Source organism: Camelina sativa, chromosome 2 (assembly GCF_000633955.1).
Source record: "Camelina sativa cultivar DH55 chromosome 2, Cs, whole genome shotgun sequence".
NCBI lineage: Eukaryota > Viridiplantae > Streptophyta > Magnoliopsida > Brassicales > Brassicaceae > Camelina > Camelina sativa.
This window is the reverse complement of record NC_025686.1, coordinates 21,379,762-21,399,495: the sequence shown is the minus strand read 5'-3', so window position 1 is coordinate 21,399,495 and position 19,734 is coordinate 21,379,762. Positions and strand designations below refer to the sequence as shown.

Below are 19,734 nucleotides of genomic sequence, written 5' to 3'. Positions count from 1 at the left end.
GCGCGTCCATTATACGCAAAAGGAGAGAGTGAATTATTCTCTGCTTCTCAAAACAATTATTCTAAACCCCACTTGGGTCGCTAATTCGTAGTTATCCATACACGTGTCAATTAAAATTACAGATCTACGGTTAAGATTAGACCGCCATAAAAAAGGAAAGTCAAGGTTAAAAAAAGGCCTATAAATACAAAACCTTCCTTAAGCTTTCGTCTTCATCAAATTGGAAAAAACACAAATCTCCAAAGTCTCAATCGTCTTCTTCGTACCCACAACAACAAAACCTTCAGGTAACGATCTCTTCTTTCTATTTTATTTCTAGATTGATCTTTCTGTTGGTGTTGTTCTTTGTTTGATTGATTGATCTTCAAGTTTTTATTCGATCCGTCTTCTTTGTTTCGTCTTCGAATTTGATTTGGTATCAATTTGTGTTTTTTTATTTTTGTGGTTTTGATTTCTGATTATAGATTAATCTCTTCAAAAATTAGGGTTACTCTCGATATTCAACATGAAATTTTGTTAGGGTTTGAGAAGTCTGATCTCTATGGGGACTAGGTTTTTGCTCCTTTAATTTGTTTCAATTTTGTGTTTCTCCGTTGGTAAAATTTTGGATTGATGTTAGATTCCAATAGGGTCTTGATAAAGACTAGACTTGGTTCTTGGATTTTGATAGTTATGTTCTGTTCTGGATTGATTATTGTTGATTGGAGTCTTAACTTGGTTTGCTTTATTATTTGTTTGCAGAGAAAGAGAATCAAAGAGAGCTTAATTAAGAGCGGTTTCGTAGTTCCAAGTAACCAAGTTTACATGGTTGAGCTAGACATCCAGGTTCCATCAGCATACGATCCATTCGCAGAGGCTAAAGATTCAGATGCACCGGGAGCAAAAGATTACATTCACATCCGAATCCAGCAGAGGAATGGGAAAAAGAGCTTGACGACTGTTCAAGGGCTTAAGAAAGAGTACAGCTACGAGAGGATACTCAAGGATCTCAAGAAAGACTTCTGCTGCAATGGGAACGTTGTGCAGGACAAGGAGCTAGGCAAGATCATCCAGCTTCAAGGTGATCAGAGGAAGAAAGTGTCTCAGTTCTTGGTCCAGACTGGGATTGCTAAGAAGGATCACATCAAGATCCACGGTTTCTAAAAACACTTTGGATCGTTTCTTATCTATTTTATGCGAATAAATTGGTGTGAACATCATCATTAGGAGGCGTGTTTTTGGTTTTGCTTTTTTTTTTAAAGGTGTTGGATAATTTGATATTTTGCAATGATAAGTATTTCGATTCTTCTTATCTTCATCTCTTTCGATTGGTCTCATCTTTCATCTCTTCCCTTCTTTATTTTGCTATTAGAAAAACATAGATTGTGAAACAATACGAAATTTGAAAATCCGACATAGAGTTAAGTAATCTGATGAATCAAGAAGCTCAAACATGAAAAAGGGTAAAGCGTCCACGGCTTTTATTGATCAGTAAACAAACAACTCAGAAGAAAATTATAAGCGTCGTCCACGTTTATTAGAAAAGCAAATTTTATTGTATGGTTGAAAATGTATGCACGAGAGAGCATTATTTTAATGGGTTTGATCTTAATCAAACAGTTTGTTTAAATTATCATCAAATCGCACAATTATACTGAGTGATAACATCGGAAATCTAAGATAAGCATAGCATACACTCCACGTGATTTTCACGTGACCTTTTGAAAAAGAAAAAAGTATCTTATATTATTAACAAAGATCTTAAAAAAAAGTAAGAACTAAAAAGCCCAAACCAAAAAATTAAACAACAGAGGGTTTACACCAAATCCACAATATTTTTTTTTGGTTTGCTGTAGTTAGTAATTAAAATTTAGGCCTTTTTTATTTTATTTGGTTGCCCTCAAATGTGTGATTTTTTTGTCTTTTTCGCATTTAGCCTCTCTCTTGTTTTTTGACTAACGTTGTAATTGCCACAAGACTAAAAAAAAAAAAGAAAAGCTGAAGAAAGAGGAGAAGAAAAATCGCAGGTATGTCTGTAAAATTTAATCTCTGTCTGTTTCTTTTACACAGAAATTGACGGGACAAGTTCAAAGCTTTTGTCTCTCTGCCTCGTTTCTTTGTTTTGTTCATTTCGGGTAATAATAATTATTAATAATACTTTGTGCTATGTGTTGTGTTTCTTCTTCACTCGATTTTTTTTTTGAAATCCGAGATTTTTTGTTTTTAGTGTTCTTCTTATTTTGATTTTTGATTCTAGGGTTTACTTTGAAATTTGTTATTGTTGTTACTTCTGTCTCTGTGTGTGTATGTTGTTGGTTGATTAGTGGTTTGATTTTTTGAGATGATTTGTAATTAGGAGTCCCTGATTTAAGGGTTTAGAAATGGTTGCATGTTCGTTTGGATTACTGGATCTTATCTGCTTTTAAATCCCCAGTTTTTAGTTAGAAATGTGTATAATTTACACTTAATTTGTGAATGTTAATTAAGAAAAACCGAAAAAAAGAGTTTTTTTTTTAGTGTTTGTGTTTGCTGTTTCAGTATAAGCTTCACATTTGTGATATTGTTTTAGTTTTGTGTGATGATGATCTCTCTGGTGTTGGTTTTGTGATTCTCACTTGTATTGTATCTTTATTGTCTCAGAGGGATTACACTGAGAGGGTTTTATTAACTAACACTAGTTACTGCAATATCGAAGCTTCTCAAAGAGATGGAGAAGGAAGGGCATGAAGAGAACAACCACACTATCTCAGGAGATTTAATGGCGAAACGGAAACGAGGTCGTCCAAGGAAACACCTGAGGCTAGAATCTAACGAGCAGTCTCCTATTGTCACTCCTCCAGGGTTTAGCAGGACTCAGCTGCAGCAGCTTCGTCAGAGGCACGATGATGATGAAGCTATGGTTGGACAACAGATTACTGGCGTGATCGAGGCGACGTTTGATGCCGGGTTCTTGCTTTCGGTTAAGGTTGGAAACTCAGATAGCATGCTTAGAGGTGTGGTGTTCAAGCCTGGTCATTGCGATCCTGTTTCGGTTGATAACGATGTTGCTCCTGATGTTCCAATGATAAGAAGGAACAGTGATGTGATGCATCATGATGGCTCAGCTAAACGAGGTCGGAAATCTAGATTTAGGGAGAAACGTGGTAGTGGTGTTAGGAACAGAGCATTGGTTCCGATTCAGCCAAAGAATCTCTTGGTTCCTGTCGTGCTTCAGCCTTCCCATCATCTACAGAATGGTGGTGGACGTGTCCCGATCCACCACAGTCCCATGCAGAACGAGACGGGGTCTCAAGCGAGTAACGGCAAGCCTTTTGAGACGCTGCTCACACAAGTGATGAATAAAGGTCAAGTCCATCACACGGCACAGTCCATTGAACCAGAGTCAGATGAGCAAGCTCTGTCTATTGAGCCATTGCAGGCGATACACCCGGTCCATCCAGTACATATGCCGAAGCCCATGCCGAGTTACGGACGAGGCCAGATGACTGAACTCCTTCAGGTACTAATCCCAACCATACAAATAATCATTATCCCAACTTTACTTTTTTTTTTCTCTACAGTGATTCTGATTCATGTTTGATTTGTCTTAGGCTGTGCAGGAGAATGTGAGAGAGACCCATTTTTCTCAAGGCCATTGATCTTCTGAAAGATTACTTCTTCTTGCAAGAGTTTAAAAAGTCTGATTCAATCTCATTGTAATCAGAAATAGGAAAAAACAGAATCTAACTATTGTTAGCTTAAAGATGTCAGCAAAATTACCGTGATTCATCATATAAATGCTCATTACTTCCTCTTTCAGTTTTCTTTAGCTAATAGTTTGTATATCATTGAAAAAACAAAAAATCCAAAACAATAGATGAATCTTTAATTTGTAAGTTCTAACTATGGATCAAAACCTTTTATAATAATATTATAGCCTTATTAAGCTGGGAGGTAAACAATAAGGTAAAGAGGAAAAAAAACAGGACATTCTATAGAAACTTTGTGCCATAGAAACCGTTGGGAACTGGAATTGGCGGTGCTCGGTTAATCGGAAAGGGTGCCTGCATAACCGGAATATCGGTAGGCATGACTGTGTAAGGCTGATGTCCACTGGCTGCAAATGGTTGGGGAGCGTATAGCTGCATTGGTTGACCAGTTGCGATTACACCTGTATTGCCACAAATTGATTTCTTACAATGAGAACAAACTCTTTGGTCTTAACATGAAACCATACTTCAACAGAGAAAGAATGTTTTACTTTGATGCTTTGGATATTGGAGCTGTTGTGGAGAAAATAGAGGACGAGAGGGTGGATGTGGGTGTTGTGGTACTCCTTGAACCAATTCCTTAGAAGAACATAAAAGGGAAGATGATTTGAGTTTCTTGTGTGCAGATAAGCCTAATGTAATTGTCTGTATTCACAAAATAACAAACATATGAATTGTTACCTGAGCAATTGGTTGCATATACATAACCTGTCCTGATCTCCCGACCATCATCTGGAATATACAACAGGAAAAGAGCCTTCAGAAACTCATACACTAAAACTCAATTCCTATAAACAATTTTTCTATAACAGGAGTGAGAACACAGTGTTGTAAATGAAATACAACCTGAGGATTGGGATTTACAAGCATTGGTGTCGCTTGAACAGGATGGAACTGAGTGGTGAATCTATTCGGCTGTCCCCTATTAATAATAGTAGGTCCAACCATCTGCAGAAAAATGGGTTCAAATGAATAACAAGATTCACTGATTGCAACAGATTTTGAATCACCGGTTATGAACAAAATCGAGAGTAGAAAAATTTAACGTTACAAACCGTTGTTTAGAATCAAGTTATATCAATATCATCTCTCATGTGTGAAGATGATACTGTTTCACAATCTGGTTATTGGCATTTCAGCCACTTAGCGCTAAACTAAACGGAGGTCGTAGATGAATATATGTCCCTCTAAAAATGTTATATTTAAAGAGATACAGAGGGAAAATAGTAGATACTCAATTCTGGTTGAAGACTTACATGTTGGGGAAAATGAGATCCAGCTCCAGTATTTCCAGGAGCCAAATTGGGGTATGGAACAAACTTGGGAGGTGAAGGTGCATGAGACAAGAAAGGGCTGATTCCAATTTCTTGTCGACCAGCTTCAGGAACTGGTAACATAGGAGTACTACTCGGCACATAACCCATATTTGCAACAACAGGCGTCATACCAGCATGGGTTGATGTAAGACGTTTTGCAAGAGATGGAGAAAAGGTCTTTGCTCCTGGATTCAGCTTAAACTCCTGGATTTCAAAAAGGAGTAACAAATAAAGGTAGATAGAATTATGCATGAGTCATCAAACACCACAACCAAGAAACGAGCATTCCATAATAAGTTGAGAATATAGTAGCACTAGCAGATATTCTGAAGGTGAAAGATCAATAAGAATTAATAACCTTAGCCTTTTTGTCAGGGTCTGTTGTTTGCGTAGGTAGTAACTTATTTGTAGATGACACCAAAACCTGAGTCATTTCCGAGTTTTCATCCGGAGTTGTGCTCTGTGAATTCTCAGTTGATGAAGGCCTTTCTGCAGCATCATGAAAACCATTACTAGAAAGGTCCGGCATAATTTTCTCTTGTTCTGTCGGTTTTACACGTTCAGACGTGTTGTCCACTGTCATTACAACACGTAGATAGTTGAGGATAGACATGTCAGGTAACATTTTAATTGTCAAAGGAAGCAGAAACGAATTCATCATGGTTCTTTACTTAAAATACAAAGTCCTCCAAAAAATGGAACTCACAGTTAATACTTGAGCTTCTGGCATCAACCTGCAGTAGGGAAATACAATAATAAGCAGCTGCTGAGCAATATTTTGAAAAACATAATATATATTTAGATGCAATACTAACATTATCCTTCTGATGAAGTACAGTATTTTGTTTACTATGCTGCAAAATGCGGGCTCCAGTCTGTCTGTCAGCAAAAGAATATACAAGAATGAGATAACATATGAAAACTTTAAAATGTGGTCAAACATAAAGTAACTAGTGCAGCACAGAACACAGAGAGGCTTACTGTAGTCAGAAAACTAGATTGATAAGATTCAGACATACAAAAAAGTTTGCTTACATATATAGCCAATATTGAGACGGAGATAAAGATTTTAACAGGACACTAATTCTATACCAAAATATGATCCATACCGTTGATGGTTCAGAGAGATAGGATGATGCTTGTTCTGCAAAAGAGGAAAATGGAAAAAGTATCAAGAGAGTCTTGTCAGGCTGTAAAAGCTAAAGTAAACAACTTGAAAGGAATCTTAATAGTGACTCTAGACAAGGCAACTACTTAAATGTCATCCGTTACAGAAACCGAACACCATGTGCATAATTCTACGTTCTACCAAATGGAGGCTGGTTACACTATCATCTCGTATAGGTTCCCACCACACGAGGGAACTATTCACATAAATTCCACATTACAATCAATACAAAGCTACCTGTGCAGTACCAACCTGATCTCTTCTCCCTGGCTCTTTCATGGCATCTGCGGTTCCATTTACCTTCCCAGATGTCAAGGTTCTTACTTTATTTTCCAAACGGTTTTCAAGCTTGGCGGAATTTCTGTTTCAAAAGTTGAAGAGATTAACACATCTTCCATCTGGTGCTTTTACAAATCCATAGAGTAAATAAAAACGAAACTAAAAGACAGCGTGCATCCATAATCTTTAATAAAGTGGTGATGCATCCATAATCTTTAATCTTTCAACTTTTCTGTATGAATATGAACTTATAACAACTACATAGGTTACCTTCTACGATTAGCGCCCCTTCTGTTATTGCCAGAATTAACGGACTTATTATTTGCAATACAAGAACGAGGCTCGGAAGAAACTGCCACGGCCGAGACAACATTTTCACCCTCAACCTCGCCTGCAACATTTGACGAAAGCGAGACTCCCTAAGAACAAATAAAGAATCAGAAATTTACACAATCTAGCTTAAAACGAACCTTTTAGAAGTAAAATTAACTAAAGAACAAACCTCTGCAACAATTTGAACAATATTGGAAGACAAAATAACAAGTGTCTCCACAATCTTCCCACTTGCTACATTCGATTTACTTCTTCCCTTCTTAGTAAGTCTCGCATTCTTCAAAACAATGCCTAAACACACAGAATCAAACCCAGTAAAATTCAAAAAACAGACCAAAAATGCTAACATAAATCGAAAAAATGACAACGAAGCAATGAATGAAACCAAGTTGACTAATCACATTTAAGATTCACACTACCAATTAACTAATGAACATAGTTTTATACGATCCTATTCAAGTCTCTGAGATCGCCAACACAAATTCGAATCAATCAATTCATAATGCCAACTTCAATTACGAAAACACAAACTACCAACTCCAAAACCCAGAAGGAAACGTACTGAATTGATTGTCAAGAGAGATGGTGAAGAAAATCCCAGAGAAAACAGAGCCATCGTGGATATGGACATGGACTTGTAAGCCGATGATGCACATAGTAGAGATTAACAGAGCTTCGCTCATCGATGATGACGAAGAAGGAGAAGAGCGTGAGATCTCATCTTCCAGTTTCTTCGCGATTGCCATAATTCAAAATCTATTCGTTTCGAAATTTTTTTTGACACAATTTGATCGGAAAAATCCCACACACAGACCACCGGTGTATGTGTGTGTATAATAATATAACTGTTATTGGGCCTAAATTAGTTTCGAAACAGTAAAATCCATACAAATTTATTAACTTATAAAAGTTTTTTTTTTTTTTTTGGTATTGGAATAAAAGTTTTAATTTATTGAGAAAGTAATAAAATATTAAATTATGAAAAGATTTGCTTATATATATTTTCGAATTTTTTAGTTTAAAAATAAGTTATTTTTGTAGTTCAATTTTTTTGAATTTTTGAATTTATAGTTCTTATACTTCTATGAGTTAGATATTATTGTTTCTATTTTTTTATGGAGATGTGCTGCAGCAAGAATAATGCAAATTTACAACGCTACTAAAATCATATTTAACTAAATTTTTGTAAGGTAAATAAATTTATAATTTTTATATATATATATATATATATATTGGTTTTATAGCTTTTTTAAGTTTTTACGGTCCCAAAAACAACAACTCCAACTACAACTCCAAATGATTTATCATGATTTTAATGAGTTAGAGACAAATGAATAGAAAATATCTAACTATTATTGGCCTAAATATCTAACTATGAATAAACTCCTATATAATTTGAAAATTAAAAAAAAGGTCAAATATAAACTTAAAAATTTACATATAGTAAAACATTACATTTCATCATATCTTCTGATATAATTTATGGTTAATGAGTTTTGTTTTAAAGATATTGCATATAACCCCCTAAATAATTATAAGTAAACAAAAAAGGCTCACAAATATATCTTAAGTACTCTTAAATGATATAATAAAAAACTTACATAGATACAAATAGTAAAACATTACATTCCCATCATATCTTCTATATAATTATGGTTAATTAACAACTAACAACCTAAACAAATATAGTTAGATGATTTATTGATATATAATTTTAAAACTGTTTGACTTTCTTTTATTCAAAATTTCATTACATATTTCTCTAATTCTTTTAGTGCAATACACATTTTTGTGTTATGATAATATTTAAATTATACGTACTATTTTTTTATATGCATTGTTAGTTCCAAATCTATTATAACATTCTCTTTTAACGTCATAATTTAATGTTGTATGTAAAACATTTATATAGATAACTTATTTTTGTAAATTTCTATATGATAATTCATTTGTTAAGTTATGGAATGCTAACTCATTCTCTTATTATAATTAAAAATTTTAGTCATTACCTCGAATTAAGAAATGTTATCTTACAAGTGAATGCACCTAAACTCTTTAATTTTGCTACATGATATCAAATTTTGTACAAACTATGTGGTTTTATTAAAAGCATAAACAATTATTTTTTCTTGTTAAAGAAATTCTTTGTTTTCGAGTAATGGGAATCGAACCGTATTGATATCAAACTATCGAAGTGTTCTTAACTAATTTTATTTGTTAAATCCAATATACTAAACACACAACTAACTCAACAAACAAATCCAATGTAACTAACCCAACAAACCAATACAATGTTTTGTTATTCTATATAATTATTAATTATGGGATAATCTCGAAAAGAGATAAATCAACTTAATATACAGTTTAAGAGTTTAGAGTAAACTTTTTGTCGTTATCGAATTAGATACACACACTCAGAAAACTATAACCCAAATTATATATTTTATGATTTTTCTTAAGAACTTAAAAAACGTTTAACAGATTAGTTTCATTTTTTTTGTTCGCTCGAATTGACATATGTGTACCGCCAGACCACATGTGTTTTACAATTACTGACTTATTTTTTTTTTTGTTTTTTTTGGTAAAAAATTACTTACTAATTTGATGCATAAACTAAGATCATATCAAATTCATCACTTTAGCCTTGAAAAACTTAATAAAAAAAAAAGGCAAAGACGCATAATGGTAATGTGTTCTGGAAAATGTCATACTGATTAGTGTTGAGATTTACACCATACTTAGCTCTCAAACTTGTTTAATTTTTAATATAACTTTAAAAAAAAATTATTTAAAAACAATAGGAGCAATGGAAAACATGTAATGAAAATGCCTAGTTATTGGGCCGAAACTAGTCCTTATTGGGCCTAAATTATTATTTTTTAATCGAAAGAAAAAATGACATCGTTAAACCCTTGAATTGGCTGCTACAACGTCTTCTTCTTCTGATTCTCTGTCAAATCTTAAAACCCTAATTTTTTCTTACCTCCCGCAAATTCTAGCTTTCTCAAAATCGTTAGGCTTTTACTTCTCTGGAGCTCTAGTTTTCTGTCAAGATGGGAAGACCTAAGAAGACAAGGGGAATGAAGAAGGAGATGCGTCTCAATGAAGTCGAGGAGATCAAACTTCTGAACCAGTGGATCGAATCCCAGAAACCTGATTCAGGATCAAATCCACTTTCATTTGGTCCTCTTCCTAAAGACGCCAAGATCGGAAAATTCGAAGACGGCAAAAACGGCACCGTATTCTCGCGTTACGCAGGCGTAAGGAAGTTTGCTCAGTTGCCGATATCGGATAAGACCAAAAGAGGGTTGAAAGAGGCGAAGTACGTTGATATGACTGATGTACAGAGAGCTGCCATACCTCATGCTTTATGCGGAAGAGATATTCTCGGTGCTGCCAGAACTGGGTCGGGAAAAACTTTGGCTTTTGTTATTCCGGTGAGGCTTCGATTGGATTCTCTCTTGTTACTATGTTCGTTAGATTGATCATTGGGTATTTTAAATTTTGGTTCTTTTTAATGGTTTTAATGTTACTTGGTGTGTGATAATGGATGGGTTTGTTGTGTGTTGTATAGATCCTGGAGAAGTTACATAGGGAGAGATGGAGTGCTGAAGATGGTGTTGGATGTATTATTATATCTCCAACAAGGGAATTGGCTGCTCAAACTTTCAATGTTTTGAATAAAGTAGGAAAGTTTCATAAATTCAGTGCAGGGCTCTTAATTGGTGGGCGTGAAGGAGTTGACGTTGAGAAGGAGAAAGTTAATGAGATTAATATTTTGGTATGTGCTCCTGGTAGGCTTCTTCAGCATATGGATGAGACCCCAAACTTCGATTGTTCACAGCTTCAGGTACTGTTTGACCTTAGAAATGTTAGCTAATTCTATCTATAATCATTATGCTGGAAATTTGCAAATTAAGGATACTGTAGAACCACTACTGAATGGGCCTTTCCTTTCTTTATCTATGTTCTCTTTTGCTGCAGATTCTGATTTTAGATGAGGCCGACCGTGTTCTTGATTCTGCGTTTAAGGGGCAGTTGGATCCTATAATCTCACAGTTGCCTAAGCACAGGCAAACTTTGCTTTTCTCTGCAACCCAAACTAAGAAAGTCAAGGATCTAGCTAGACTCAGTTTGAGAGATCCTGAGTACATTAGTGTGCATGAAGAGGCGGTTACAGCTACTCCAACTAGCTTGATGCAGACTGTTATGATTGTCCCAGTGGAAAAGAAATTAGACATGTTATGGAGCTTCATCAAAACTCATCTTAATTCCAGGATTCTTGTTTTTCTCTCCACCAAGAAACAGGTTAGATGATTTTACCTTTCTTCCTTTTTGAATAATTAACATGGAGATAGTTTTGTTCTCTTTCATTCTGCTACTTTTTTTTTTCTAATCTTGAGATTGATAAAGGAATCACTATTTTGGGCAGGTCAAATTTGTTTATGAAGCATTCAGTAAGCTTCGGCCTGGAATACCTTTGAAGTGCCTTCATGGAAAAATGAGTCAGGAGAAAAGGATGGGAGTGTACATGCAGTTCATTGAGAAACAGTCAGTGCTGTTCTGTACTGATGTTCTTGCTAGAGGACTTGATTTTGAGAAGGCTGTGGACTGGGTTGTTCAGGTATGAATCCACACATTCAGAATTACATACAATACTCTATGATCTTGTCGGGCTGAAGTGTGACGTCATCGTATTTATTTTATAGATGGATTGTCCTGAAGATGTAGCTTCTTATATTCACCGAGTTGGGCGTACAGCTCGTTTCTATACTCAAGGGAAGTCGCTCCTCTTTCTGACACCTTCGGAGGAAAAAATGATTGAGAGATTACAAGAAGCTAGAGTGCCGGTCAAACTCATCAAGGTTAGTAGATACCTCAGTTTTCTTTGAGTCTCGACTGTCTGATGTTGAAAACATTTGACTTAAAAAAATTGTTCACACAGGCAAACAACGAAAAGTTGCAAGAGGTTTCTAGGCTGTTGGCTGCTTTATTAGTCAAGTATCCCGATCTTCAAGGTGTTGCTCAGAGAGCCTTCATCACATATCTGAGGTCCATCCACAAGAGAAAAGATAAAGAGATTTTTGATGTGTCAAAGCTGTCGATTGAAAACTTTTCTGCTTCACTTGGCCTGCCAATGACTCCCAAAATCCGATTCACAAACCTTAAAACGAAGAAAAAGGGGGTCTTTGAGAGTTCTATCGCTATGGAGGAGCCTGAGAATGCACAAGAATGTGAAGCACCTCCGGTTGTAGAAAAAGATCTTCTGGGTGATTATTTAGATGAAGAGGATTTTGCTCTCAAGCCACATGGAGAGGGCAAGGAAGTAGAAAAATCAACCAAGGAAGAAGTTCTCATGTATGGTTTTCACATTCCATTAACTATTTTTTCATTCATTCGATCCACTCTTTTCATGGTTTCCTTTGAATTTTCAGGCCAGGAACTCGGGTTTTGAAAAACAAGAAGCTGAAGATCAATCTACACAGACCATTTGGGTCGAGGGTTGTGCTTGATGAGGAAGGCAATTCTTTGGCTCCCTTAGCCAGTGTAGCTGGTGCAACAGGGACTGAAATGGCCCTTGATGAAGGTAAAAGGAACATGAACCTTGAGTTTCATCAAATCCCTGTTATTCTGTTCCCACAAACTAGCAACCAATGTGTCTTGTGTTTGCTTATTGATTTTTGCAGAGAAAAGGAAGGAATTCTATAAGAAAGTGGGAGCGGAAATGAGGAAAGCCGATGCTGAGGACAAGAAAGTAGAGAGGGAAAAGAGGAGGGAAAAGAGAATGAAACAGAAGATTAAGAGGAAGAGAGGAGCCATGGAGGAGGATGAAGAAGATGACGAAGAAGAAGAAGAAGAAGGCCATGATGGTTCTGGATCATCAGAAGAAGAAACAGGAAGAAATCGCAAAAGAGCCAAGAAAATAGTCTTTGACAATGAAGAAAAGGAAGGAGGAAAAATCAACACAGATTCTATCTCCGTAGCTGAGCTTGAAGAAATAGCACTCAAATTGATAACTCAATCATGAGATCTCTCAATAGACATTTTTAAAGCTTCTTGTACACCGGGAGTAATTGTGTAGTTTATCAATTTGGTGGAAAAGTTTTGTGGTTTGTTTTCCACTATTGTTTGTCTACTTTGAAGAAAAAATGATTTGCATTTTAGCCTTTCTATCTGTGTTGGGAAGAAAATAATTTACTTGCTTTCATAAAATTCTCATCATATAATGCTTGACATCGCTTTTGACTGTAATCAGATAAGCTTTATAATATACTAGATTAGACTTTTTTTGTTTACTCTGGTAGTAATATTGAATTTGGAGTGCACATTTATAAAGGTGGTTTGTCACACTAGCAAATGGTAATCCGATAGTTGTTGGATAATAGTAATTTTAAGAAACAGAATAAAGTTTCAACATTCAGCAAACAATATGTTCATAGCAAACTCATTTGCAAAACAAAATTCACATCAAATTAGAAAAAGGGCACTCTTAGTCTATGTCCTAAAAAGACTCATGTTTGTTCCAAGACATTGGTAGATAAGGCTGATGTTCATCTTTCACTGCATTGGAAAAACAAAAATGATAAGAACTTTTTCACATTTGGTCAATCTCAACAAAAATTGTTAGTCGTTAGGTGTTGTTGATTTTACCTGCCGTTGCTGCTGATAGTTGCCATAGCCAGTGTAACCGCCACCATAGTACGCATTAGGATCCTGAGTTGGTTGAGGTGCATAGCCATAAGGTTCATAGCCGCCCTGTGGCTGTTGAGGGTATCCTCCATAGTATCCACCACCGTTCCATTGGGCTTGATCAGGCTGCGATAACAAAGATTATAAGTTATGATTCTGCTCATAATCACTATCAAGTTTTATACTAGAGATTTGAGAAATTGAGAATGTAAGATTAAAGAGGTACCAAACCAAACCTGCTTGTTAGGAGTACGCCCCCACGAAAGCCGGATGCTTTGTCCACCTAATTGTGTCCCATTCAACACCGAAAGTGCATGCTCTGCAGATGCCCTGAAGCACAACAAAGAGTTTAAGTATGTACGAAAAGAACTAAATGGGGTTGTATAGTGAATGGATGATAAGATGTATTATACCTGTTAGCAAATTGAACGAATCCACAACGTTTTCCTGGAGGTATTTTCACATGAATTAGTTCCCCAAACTGACCGAAAATGGACTTCAACTCATCGTCTGTAACGTTAGTATCCAGACCTCCAACAAAAAGCTAAAAGTAGAACACATTAGACTAATAGTCTAGCAAAAATATCATACTAGAGATTTTGGGGGAAAGCAAAAGAAAACTAACTACATACTGTTGTGTTATTTGGATCGCTATCTCCAGGATTTCCTCCTTGAGTGTTTTGATACACAGCTGCAAATAAAAAGATGGGTGAACTCAAGAAGGGCTTAAAAATTCAATTGATATAGAATAAAACTCGACATGGTAAAACAGCTACAAGGAAACTAAATTGCAAAACAACAGAAGCTCACTTAAAAAAACGTTTGCAAAAATATTCACATCAAAAGCTAAGAAGATAACAGCAACAATCCAAACAACATACAGTTCAAAGATGATCAGGAGAATCTGGATTCAGTTGATAACACAAATCACTAAGCACAGATATCAAACAGTAAGTGCCTGTGGGAGTTCAACACCCAAGCAAATAACTGGAGTAAAAATATTCACCTACATCCATAGTAATCAACTATGGCTTGGCCAAGGTTTAATAGAATAGATCTAGAGAGGAAAGCTATTACGAAAAGACTTGTAAAAGTAGGAAAATATAATGAAAAGACAGAAAAAAGACTTGCAAAAGTCTACATAGAGAAGAAGTATTAACTTCAACGTAAGACTCAAAATTAAAGAAGGAAAAAATGAGCTACGGAATATGAAAAGACTTAATTTGAAGGTAAAAGCCTCAAAATAAAATACTTCTAAGTGATAAGTAAGGAGCTGGAAAGTAATTCGAAACTGTAGGCTAATAACAGCCATTTGTATGTAACTCTTTCTGATAACATAACCAACTGACCTAAATGAGGCCACGCAATAAGGTGGTATCATTTTCGGCTGAAATCAGTTCCAGGCTCCCCCCAAAGAGAGCCACTTGTTCTCCTGCTTTAAGACAACATGAGCTGATTTTTATAAGTGTTTGGATGCTTTACAAAATCAGAATCCATTTTAAGTGCAGAAAGGCGAAAACTAAAAGGAAACAAACAGATAAATTCTCTTAATCCTTCAGCACCAACTGAAAGAATAAGCTTTGACTAATCAGAAAGAAATACATCAACCAAAAAAACACTCAATTACAATGCTCAACAAAGAAGGTTAAACCACAAGCAATCTTCATATCACCATTCAACATACTCAATGCACACAATTCCTACATATAAAACATACCTGGTTGAACCGGAAGAGGATTCTTATTGGCAGCCGGACCAATACGCATAGGCCTGGTCGAGCAGTACTGACCATTCATCTCGGTCATGGCACGCATCTGCTCACTTTCGTCCCCAAACCTGACAAATCCATATCCCTTTGACCTCCCAGTAGTCCTGTCCATCACAACTTTTGCCCCCTTTATAGACACATACACACTCTTAAACGTATCCGTGAGCATTTGGTCATTGACTTCAGGACCAAGGTCTCCTACGAAAATTGTGTGGTCAGCACCTTCATTCTGGCGTCTCTCACCAGCACCAGCCTGAGCCCAGTTGAGCCTAAACGTCAGTTCACCGCTCGGCATTTGAGCACCATTGTAAGTTTGCAAATACTTCTCAGCTACAGAACGGTTGACAAACTCAATGAACCCATAACCTTCAGATTGTCCGGTCAGCTTATTACGAATGACTTTAGCTGTTACAGCCTGCCACCACCAAAACACCAAACCATCACTATTGCTACGCTTACACTAATCTATGAACAAAACTTTTCAATCTTCTACATAATAACCCAAAGACTACAACTTTTGATAAAATTACCTCTCCAGATTGATTAAAGATGCTCATGATGTAGTTCTCGTCCATCCATTGCTGCAAATCTCCAATCCATAAGGACTTGACCTCTGGATTCTGAGATCCAGCTCCGTACTGCTGCTGTAGTTGACCTAGTGCCGGCGCCGACTGCCTCTGCTGCTGCTGCTGCTGTTGCTGTTGTTGCATCATCATCCACAACTGCTGCTGTCCTGATTGTTGTCCTGCTCCGGCGGCGTTTGACGGTGGTTGATGCATCACTAACGACGGACAAAAAAAACCTAACTATTTGCTACGGGGAAGAGAAATGAAAATGAAAGGACGTTGAAAGCCTAAAGTCTCGCTTGCTTTATAGTTGTAATTGTATCATAGTGTGGGCTTTTTCTTCTAGGCCCAATATTTTAATGTTAATCTTAGCCCATTATTTGTTATACTATTGACCGGTTAGGTTCTGAACCGGCGATATAGAGTAATTGTCTAATTGAACATGGTTGGTGTTCTAACTTGTAAAATTGATACTACACTATAAAAAGTTCAATCACACGAGCTTTAGAAGGAATAATTTGTTTAGTCAATTTCATAAACAACAACGTTTGGACTGGTCCGATGTTAGTCTAAGTTAAAGTCAATTCTACCAATACGCATAGTTCTTGATTAAGACGTATGAACCTAGAATTAAAAAGTTTGTTGTAACGATGAGAAGTTTTGGTTTACAGTTGGATTTGTTCAGGTCACCATGATCATTGTTCTGGATCAATGTTTGCAACAACCTCTTCTTCACCCTTCCTCTTCCCTCTCCAGAGTATGATCTGCTCATCTTTGAACAATAAGGGAACACATGGAACCAAATCCTGCAATTTTGTTCACAACATTAAAGATTAATCATAAAGAATCTCACAAGGCAAGTAAACAAATAAGATTACCTTTAGCTTCACACCGATTCGTTTGCAGTCACTCATACCAACATGAGTGCAATCTAGTCTCACAATCTCTTCTGTTTCAAACTCCTCTCTCACTCTTCCCACGACATTAACATAGACACCATTCCTAGCTGGAATCAACACATTAAGCCAATAAAAATTGATGAAAAACAAGAAAAATGACCAAGAACTTTGCGACGAATGTAAGTAACTACTTACTAAGTTTGATTAGGGCAGGAGAATGAAGCCCACGATTTCTCATCTCTTTGGTTTCTTCAAATGTTAACCCATCGGCTACATTCTTTACAAGTCTTGGGTATATCGGTGGATAAGGCTTCCACAACATGAGTGGTATGATGGGACGATTCTTAGGATCATAGTTCCTTCCCCGATACAAAACTAGAATGTTTATGTTTCTGTATACAATCTTTCCACCAGATTTTTCCTGTCAAGAAACACAACTACAGTAAGATGAGGACGAGCACTTTCTATAATCAGATCATATAAAAAAGAAGAAGAAACAGAAGAAAACAGAGCTGTGTTCTTGAGATCTAATAACATTTACCTCGAGGTGGAAACATATGTTGTCCATGTCAAGAGTAGGTACTCCTAAGCATTTGATCCTCACTGCCTCAGCTTTCTTCCAATGGTTATGAATGTCATCCATCATATTGTGTGTCACACCACCTTTCCCTAACAATGATACCACAAACAAATCATAAACCAGTTTGATTGAAGAAAGCTTTAGAGGACACCAATCACATATGTTTCAAAGCTCAATTCTTAAAATTTGATTTATATCACAAAATGAGGAAACATGAATTCATAATTCTCACCAAAGATCACAAACTCCCAAAGAAACAATGAATAAAGCTCTAAACTTTGAAGTTTATATGAATCAAACTAAGCTAAAAAATTCAAAACTGTACCGAGATTGATCTGCCGAGAACAATCATTATGCCGATACCGTTCAACAAGTTCCGTAACTTCCTCATCAGTCAAAGGCTCGCCGAGAACTCTTTCCCTCTCTTCAGCCCATTGGCTCTGATCAATCTCCGGCGAAGCCAATGCGGAAGTCCCGGTCCATTTCCGGTCCAATCGACCCGGTCCGAACGGAGAAAACCGTTTCGGTTCACGGAATCCAATTGGTTCAATTTCCGGGTTTGTTTCTGAATACGAATACCTAAAATCAAAAGGGAGGTCTGAAATCACCGGAATCTTCGTTTTATTTACCAGCTCCGACGACTGTTCCTGCTTCGTTTCCTTCTTCTTCTTCTTCTCTGAAGAAGGTTTAGTGGGTTTTGAGAGAGGCGAAAATGGTGGATCACAGTTATCTGTAGATACAAATCGAGCTCGGAGATTACACAACAACAAAAACGAATCCTTTGGCTCTTTTGCTAGCGTTCTGCGAATTGGAAACATTCAGAAACGAAACACTCTGAGCTTTCTCGTAGGGCTTTAATTTTGAAGCTACCAAAAGTTTTACTGAACAAGTATAATTTTCCAATTTACATCTTGACCCATAAATATGAAAGTTTCCTGCTTAATACCCGCAATACTTATATTTCTATTATTCACCCAATTAAAAAATGACACAAACTTTAGCATAATTGTTCAGCTTACATGTTGTTACAACAGCAAAGTCAATTTGTCTTTTTAGATGATCTTATTAAAGTTCTCATCTTTACATCTTCTTTGATCTTCAACCATTGATTCAAAAACATTCAACATATTATCTAAACCTTTAGGATCTTCGCCCATCTCCTTCATCGCGTATACAATACTCTCTATTGTCGACAAACATCCAGCTCTTGGCTGCCGCCGAACTTCTTTGTATAAACTTGTACCTTCGATCTCCAGTTTCACATGGCAACATAAAATCTTAAGCCATGGATTCTCAAGATATATTCTTCTTGCCTTTGACCATGTCCCATCAAGAACAATCAGATTCTTTAGCTTCAACTCTTCTTTCTGTCTAAGATCATTGATCTTAACTGATTCCTCGCTCGGGAACAACAGTGCTGATCCAGGAGGAACCTCAAGCTCGAATTCTAGCTTCCCTTCTGAAAACTTTGTTACCACAAACCCTTTTGCCAAGACATCCATGGCTGCAGGAGAAGCCAGTATATGATCAAAACTAGGATTCTCTACAGTGGTTTCAACCATTAAAGAGTGTGAGATATTGCTGATGACACCATGTTTCTTCATACACATTCTTATCAGATCTTCTGATTTACCTTCTTCACAAGAACCTATCTTTTGATCTGTAACCCGTGAATCCTGACAAGAACTTTCACCTGAATGTTGAGAAAGCTTCAAACTTTCAGCAAATCCCAACCTACCAATGTTCTCAAATTCTAACTTCTCCACACTGCTACTACTTAACTTAGAGCTACCATCAAGTTCCAAAGAAGCTCCATTCTCTACCCTATAGTCAGAATCCGAACAATTCGTATCAATCTTGCTGCAACCCGATCCAATAACCCTGATTACGAACTCTGCCTCGTCATGAACATCGAAAACAGTGGTCACACTAACATTCTTAAGCCCTAATCTAGCGATTCGAGCTGAATTAAGCGCGTGTTTTCTCTCGAGACTATGCTGAAGAATAGTAACACTCACCTCGTTATCGAAACACGGAACTCGCATCTTCTTGCAGAGGCAGAGCTGGCTTGGTTTATCGCAGGAAAGGCAAGTGGATCTCTTTGACCCCATTTTTAGGGTTTGTGAAACCCTCACGCCGTGACACCGTATACAATCGGCGAAGTTACCTCGAGGCAGAATCAGCTGAGTTCGGGCCACGACATGGCCCATCATCTGTCCTGATAACATCACGCTCATTAGGATTCGAAAAGCTTAGCTACGACGAAGATGAGCTAACTAAACCGGAAGAGCCATATAAACCAAATTAAACCGGAAGAGCCATATAAACCAAAATTAAACCGGAAGAAGACTACGTTACAATTGAAATTAATTTTAGATTGATGAAACCAAAACCAAATCGTTTCTGG

The 19,734-nt window shown here is 36.7% G+C and overlaps 7 protein-coding genes across 8 annotated transcripts; 3 read left to right on the top strand and 4 right to left on the bottom strand.

Annotated features, from left to right (window-relative positions):
* LOC104731253 (protein translation factor SUI1 homolog) lies at positions 130 to 1,276 on the top strand. Its single transcript, XM_010450576.2, has 2 exons — positions 130 to 287; positions 742 to 1,276. The coding sequence occupies exon 2, from the start codon at positions 805 to 807 to the stop codon at positions 1,141 to 1,143; it is 339 nt and encodes a 112-aa protein (XP_010448878.1). The 5' UTR covers positions 130 to 287; positions 742 to 804; the 3' UTR covers positions 1,144 to 1,276.
* LOC104731210 lies at positions 1,898 to 3,773 on the top strand. Of its 2 annotated transcripts, none has more exons than XM_010450526.2 (3): positions 1,898 to 2,006; positions 2,620 to 3,478; positions 3,570 to 3,773. In XM_010450526.2, the coding sequence occupies exons 2-3, from the start codon at positions 2,687 to 2,689 to the stop codon at positions 3,615 to 3,617; spliced, it is 840 nt and encodes a 279-aa protein (XP_010448828.1). In that variant the 5' UTR covers positions 1,898 to 2,006; positions 2,620 to 2,686; the 3' UTR covers positions 3,618 to 3,773. The 2 variants fall into 2 exon arrangements, with proteins under 2 accessions (XP_010448828.1, XP_010448836.1); XM_010450534.1 differs by lacking the exon at positions 1,898 to 2,006 and adding an exon at positions 2,013 to 2,114 and having other exon boundaries at positions 3,570 to 3,772.
* LOC104731222 (polyadenylate-binding protein-interacting protein 4-like) lies at positions 3,724 to 7,637 on the bottom strand. Its single transcript, XM_010450545.1, has 13 exons — positions 7,387 to 7,637; positions 6,994 to 7,115; positions 6,762 to 6,910; positions 6,465 to 6,573; positions 6,154 to 6,188; positions 5,860 to 5,923; positions 5,751 to 5,778; positions 5,403 to 5,620; positions 4,985 to 5,248; positions 4,575 to 4,676; positions 4,410 to 4,460; positions 4,220 to 4,307; positions 3,724 to 4,129 (listed from the first exon to the last, which is right to left on the bottom strand). The coding sequence occupies exons 1-13, from the start codon at positions 7,568 to 7,570 to the stop codon at positions 3,951 to 3,953; spliced, it is 1,593 nt and encodes a 530-aa protein (XP_010448847.1). The 5' UTR covers positions 7,571 to 7,637; the 3' UTR covers positions 3,724 to 3,950.
* Positions 9,750 to 13,053, top strand: LOC104731203 (DEAD-box ATP-dependent RNA helicase 32). The gene is made up of 8 exons (XM_010450512.2): positions 9,750 to 10,261; positions 10,399 to 10,674; positions 10,809 to 11,132; positions 11,257 to 11,448; positions 11,534 to 11,689; positions 11,770 to 12,182; positions 12,260 to 12,411; positions 12,512 to 13,053. Exons 1-8 carry the CDS (start codon positions 9,878 to 9,880, stop codon positions 12,850 to 12,852), a joined length of 2,238 nt encoding a protein of 745 aa, XP_010448814.1. The 5' UTR covers positions 9,750 to 9,877; the 3' UTR covers positions 12,853 to 13,053.
* LOC104731196 (polyadenylate-binding protein RBP45A-like) lies at positions 13,183 to 16,130 on the bottom strand. Its single transcript, XM_010450500.2, has 7 exons — positions 15,813 to 16,130; positions 15,232 to 15,697; positions 14,147 to 14,205; positions 13,928 to 14,058; positions 13,751 to 13,844; positions 13,476 to 13,640; positions 13,183 to 13,385 (listed from the first exon to the last, which is right to left on the bottom strand). The coding sequence occupies exons 1-7, from the start codon at positions 16,059 to 16,061 to the stop codon at positions 13,383 to 13,385; spliced, it is 1,167 nt and encodes a 388-aa protein (XP_010448802.1). The 5' UTR covers positions 16,062 to 16,130; the 3' UTR covers positions 13,183 to 13,382.
* Positions 16,341 to 18,222, bottom strand: LOC104731188 (CRS2-associated factor 2, mitochondrial). The gene is made up of 5 exons (XM_010450486.2): positions 17,653 to 18,222; positions 17,289 to 17,416; positions 16,943 to 17,168; positions 16,727 to 16,854; positions 16,341 to 16,654 (listed from the first exon to the last, which is right to left on the bottom strand). The coding sequence occupies exons 1-5, from the start codon at positions 18,143 to 18,145 to the stop codon at positions 16,544 to 16,546; spliced, it is 1,086 nt and encodes a 361-aa protein (XP_010448788.1). The 5' UTR covers positions 18,146 to 18,222; the 3' UTR covers positions 16,341 to 16,543.
* On the bottom strand, positions 18,306 to 19,592 carry LOC104731179. Its single transcript, XM_010450474.2, has one exon. It carries the CDS (start codon positions 19,562 to 19,564, stop codon positions 18,380 to 18,382), a length of 1,185 nt encoding a protein of 394 aa, XP_010448776.1. The 5' UTR covers positions 19,565 to 19,592; the 3' UTR covers positions 18,306 to 18,379.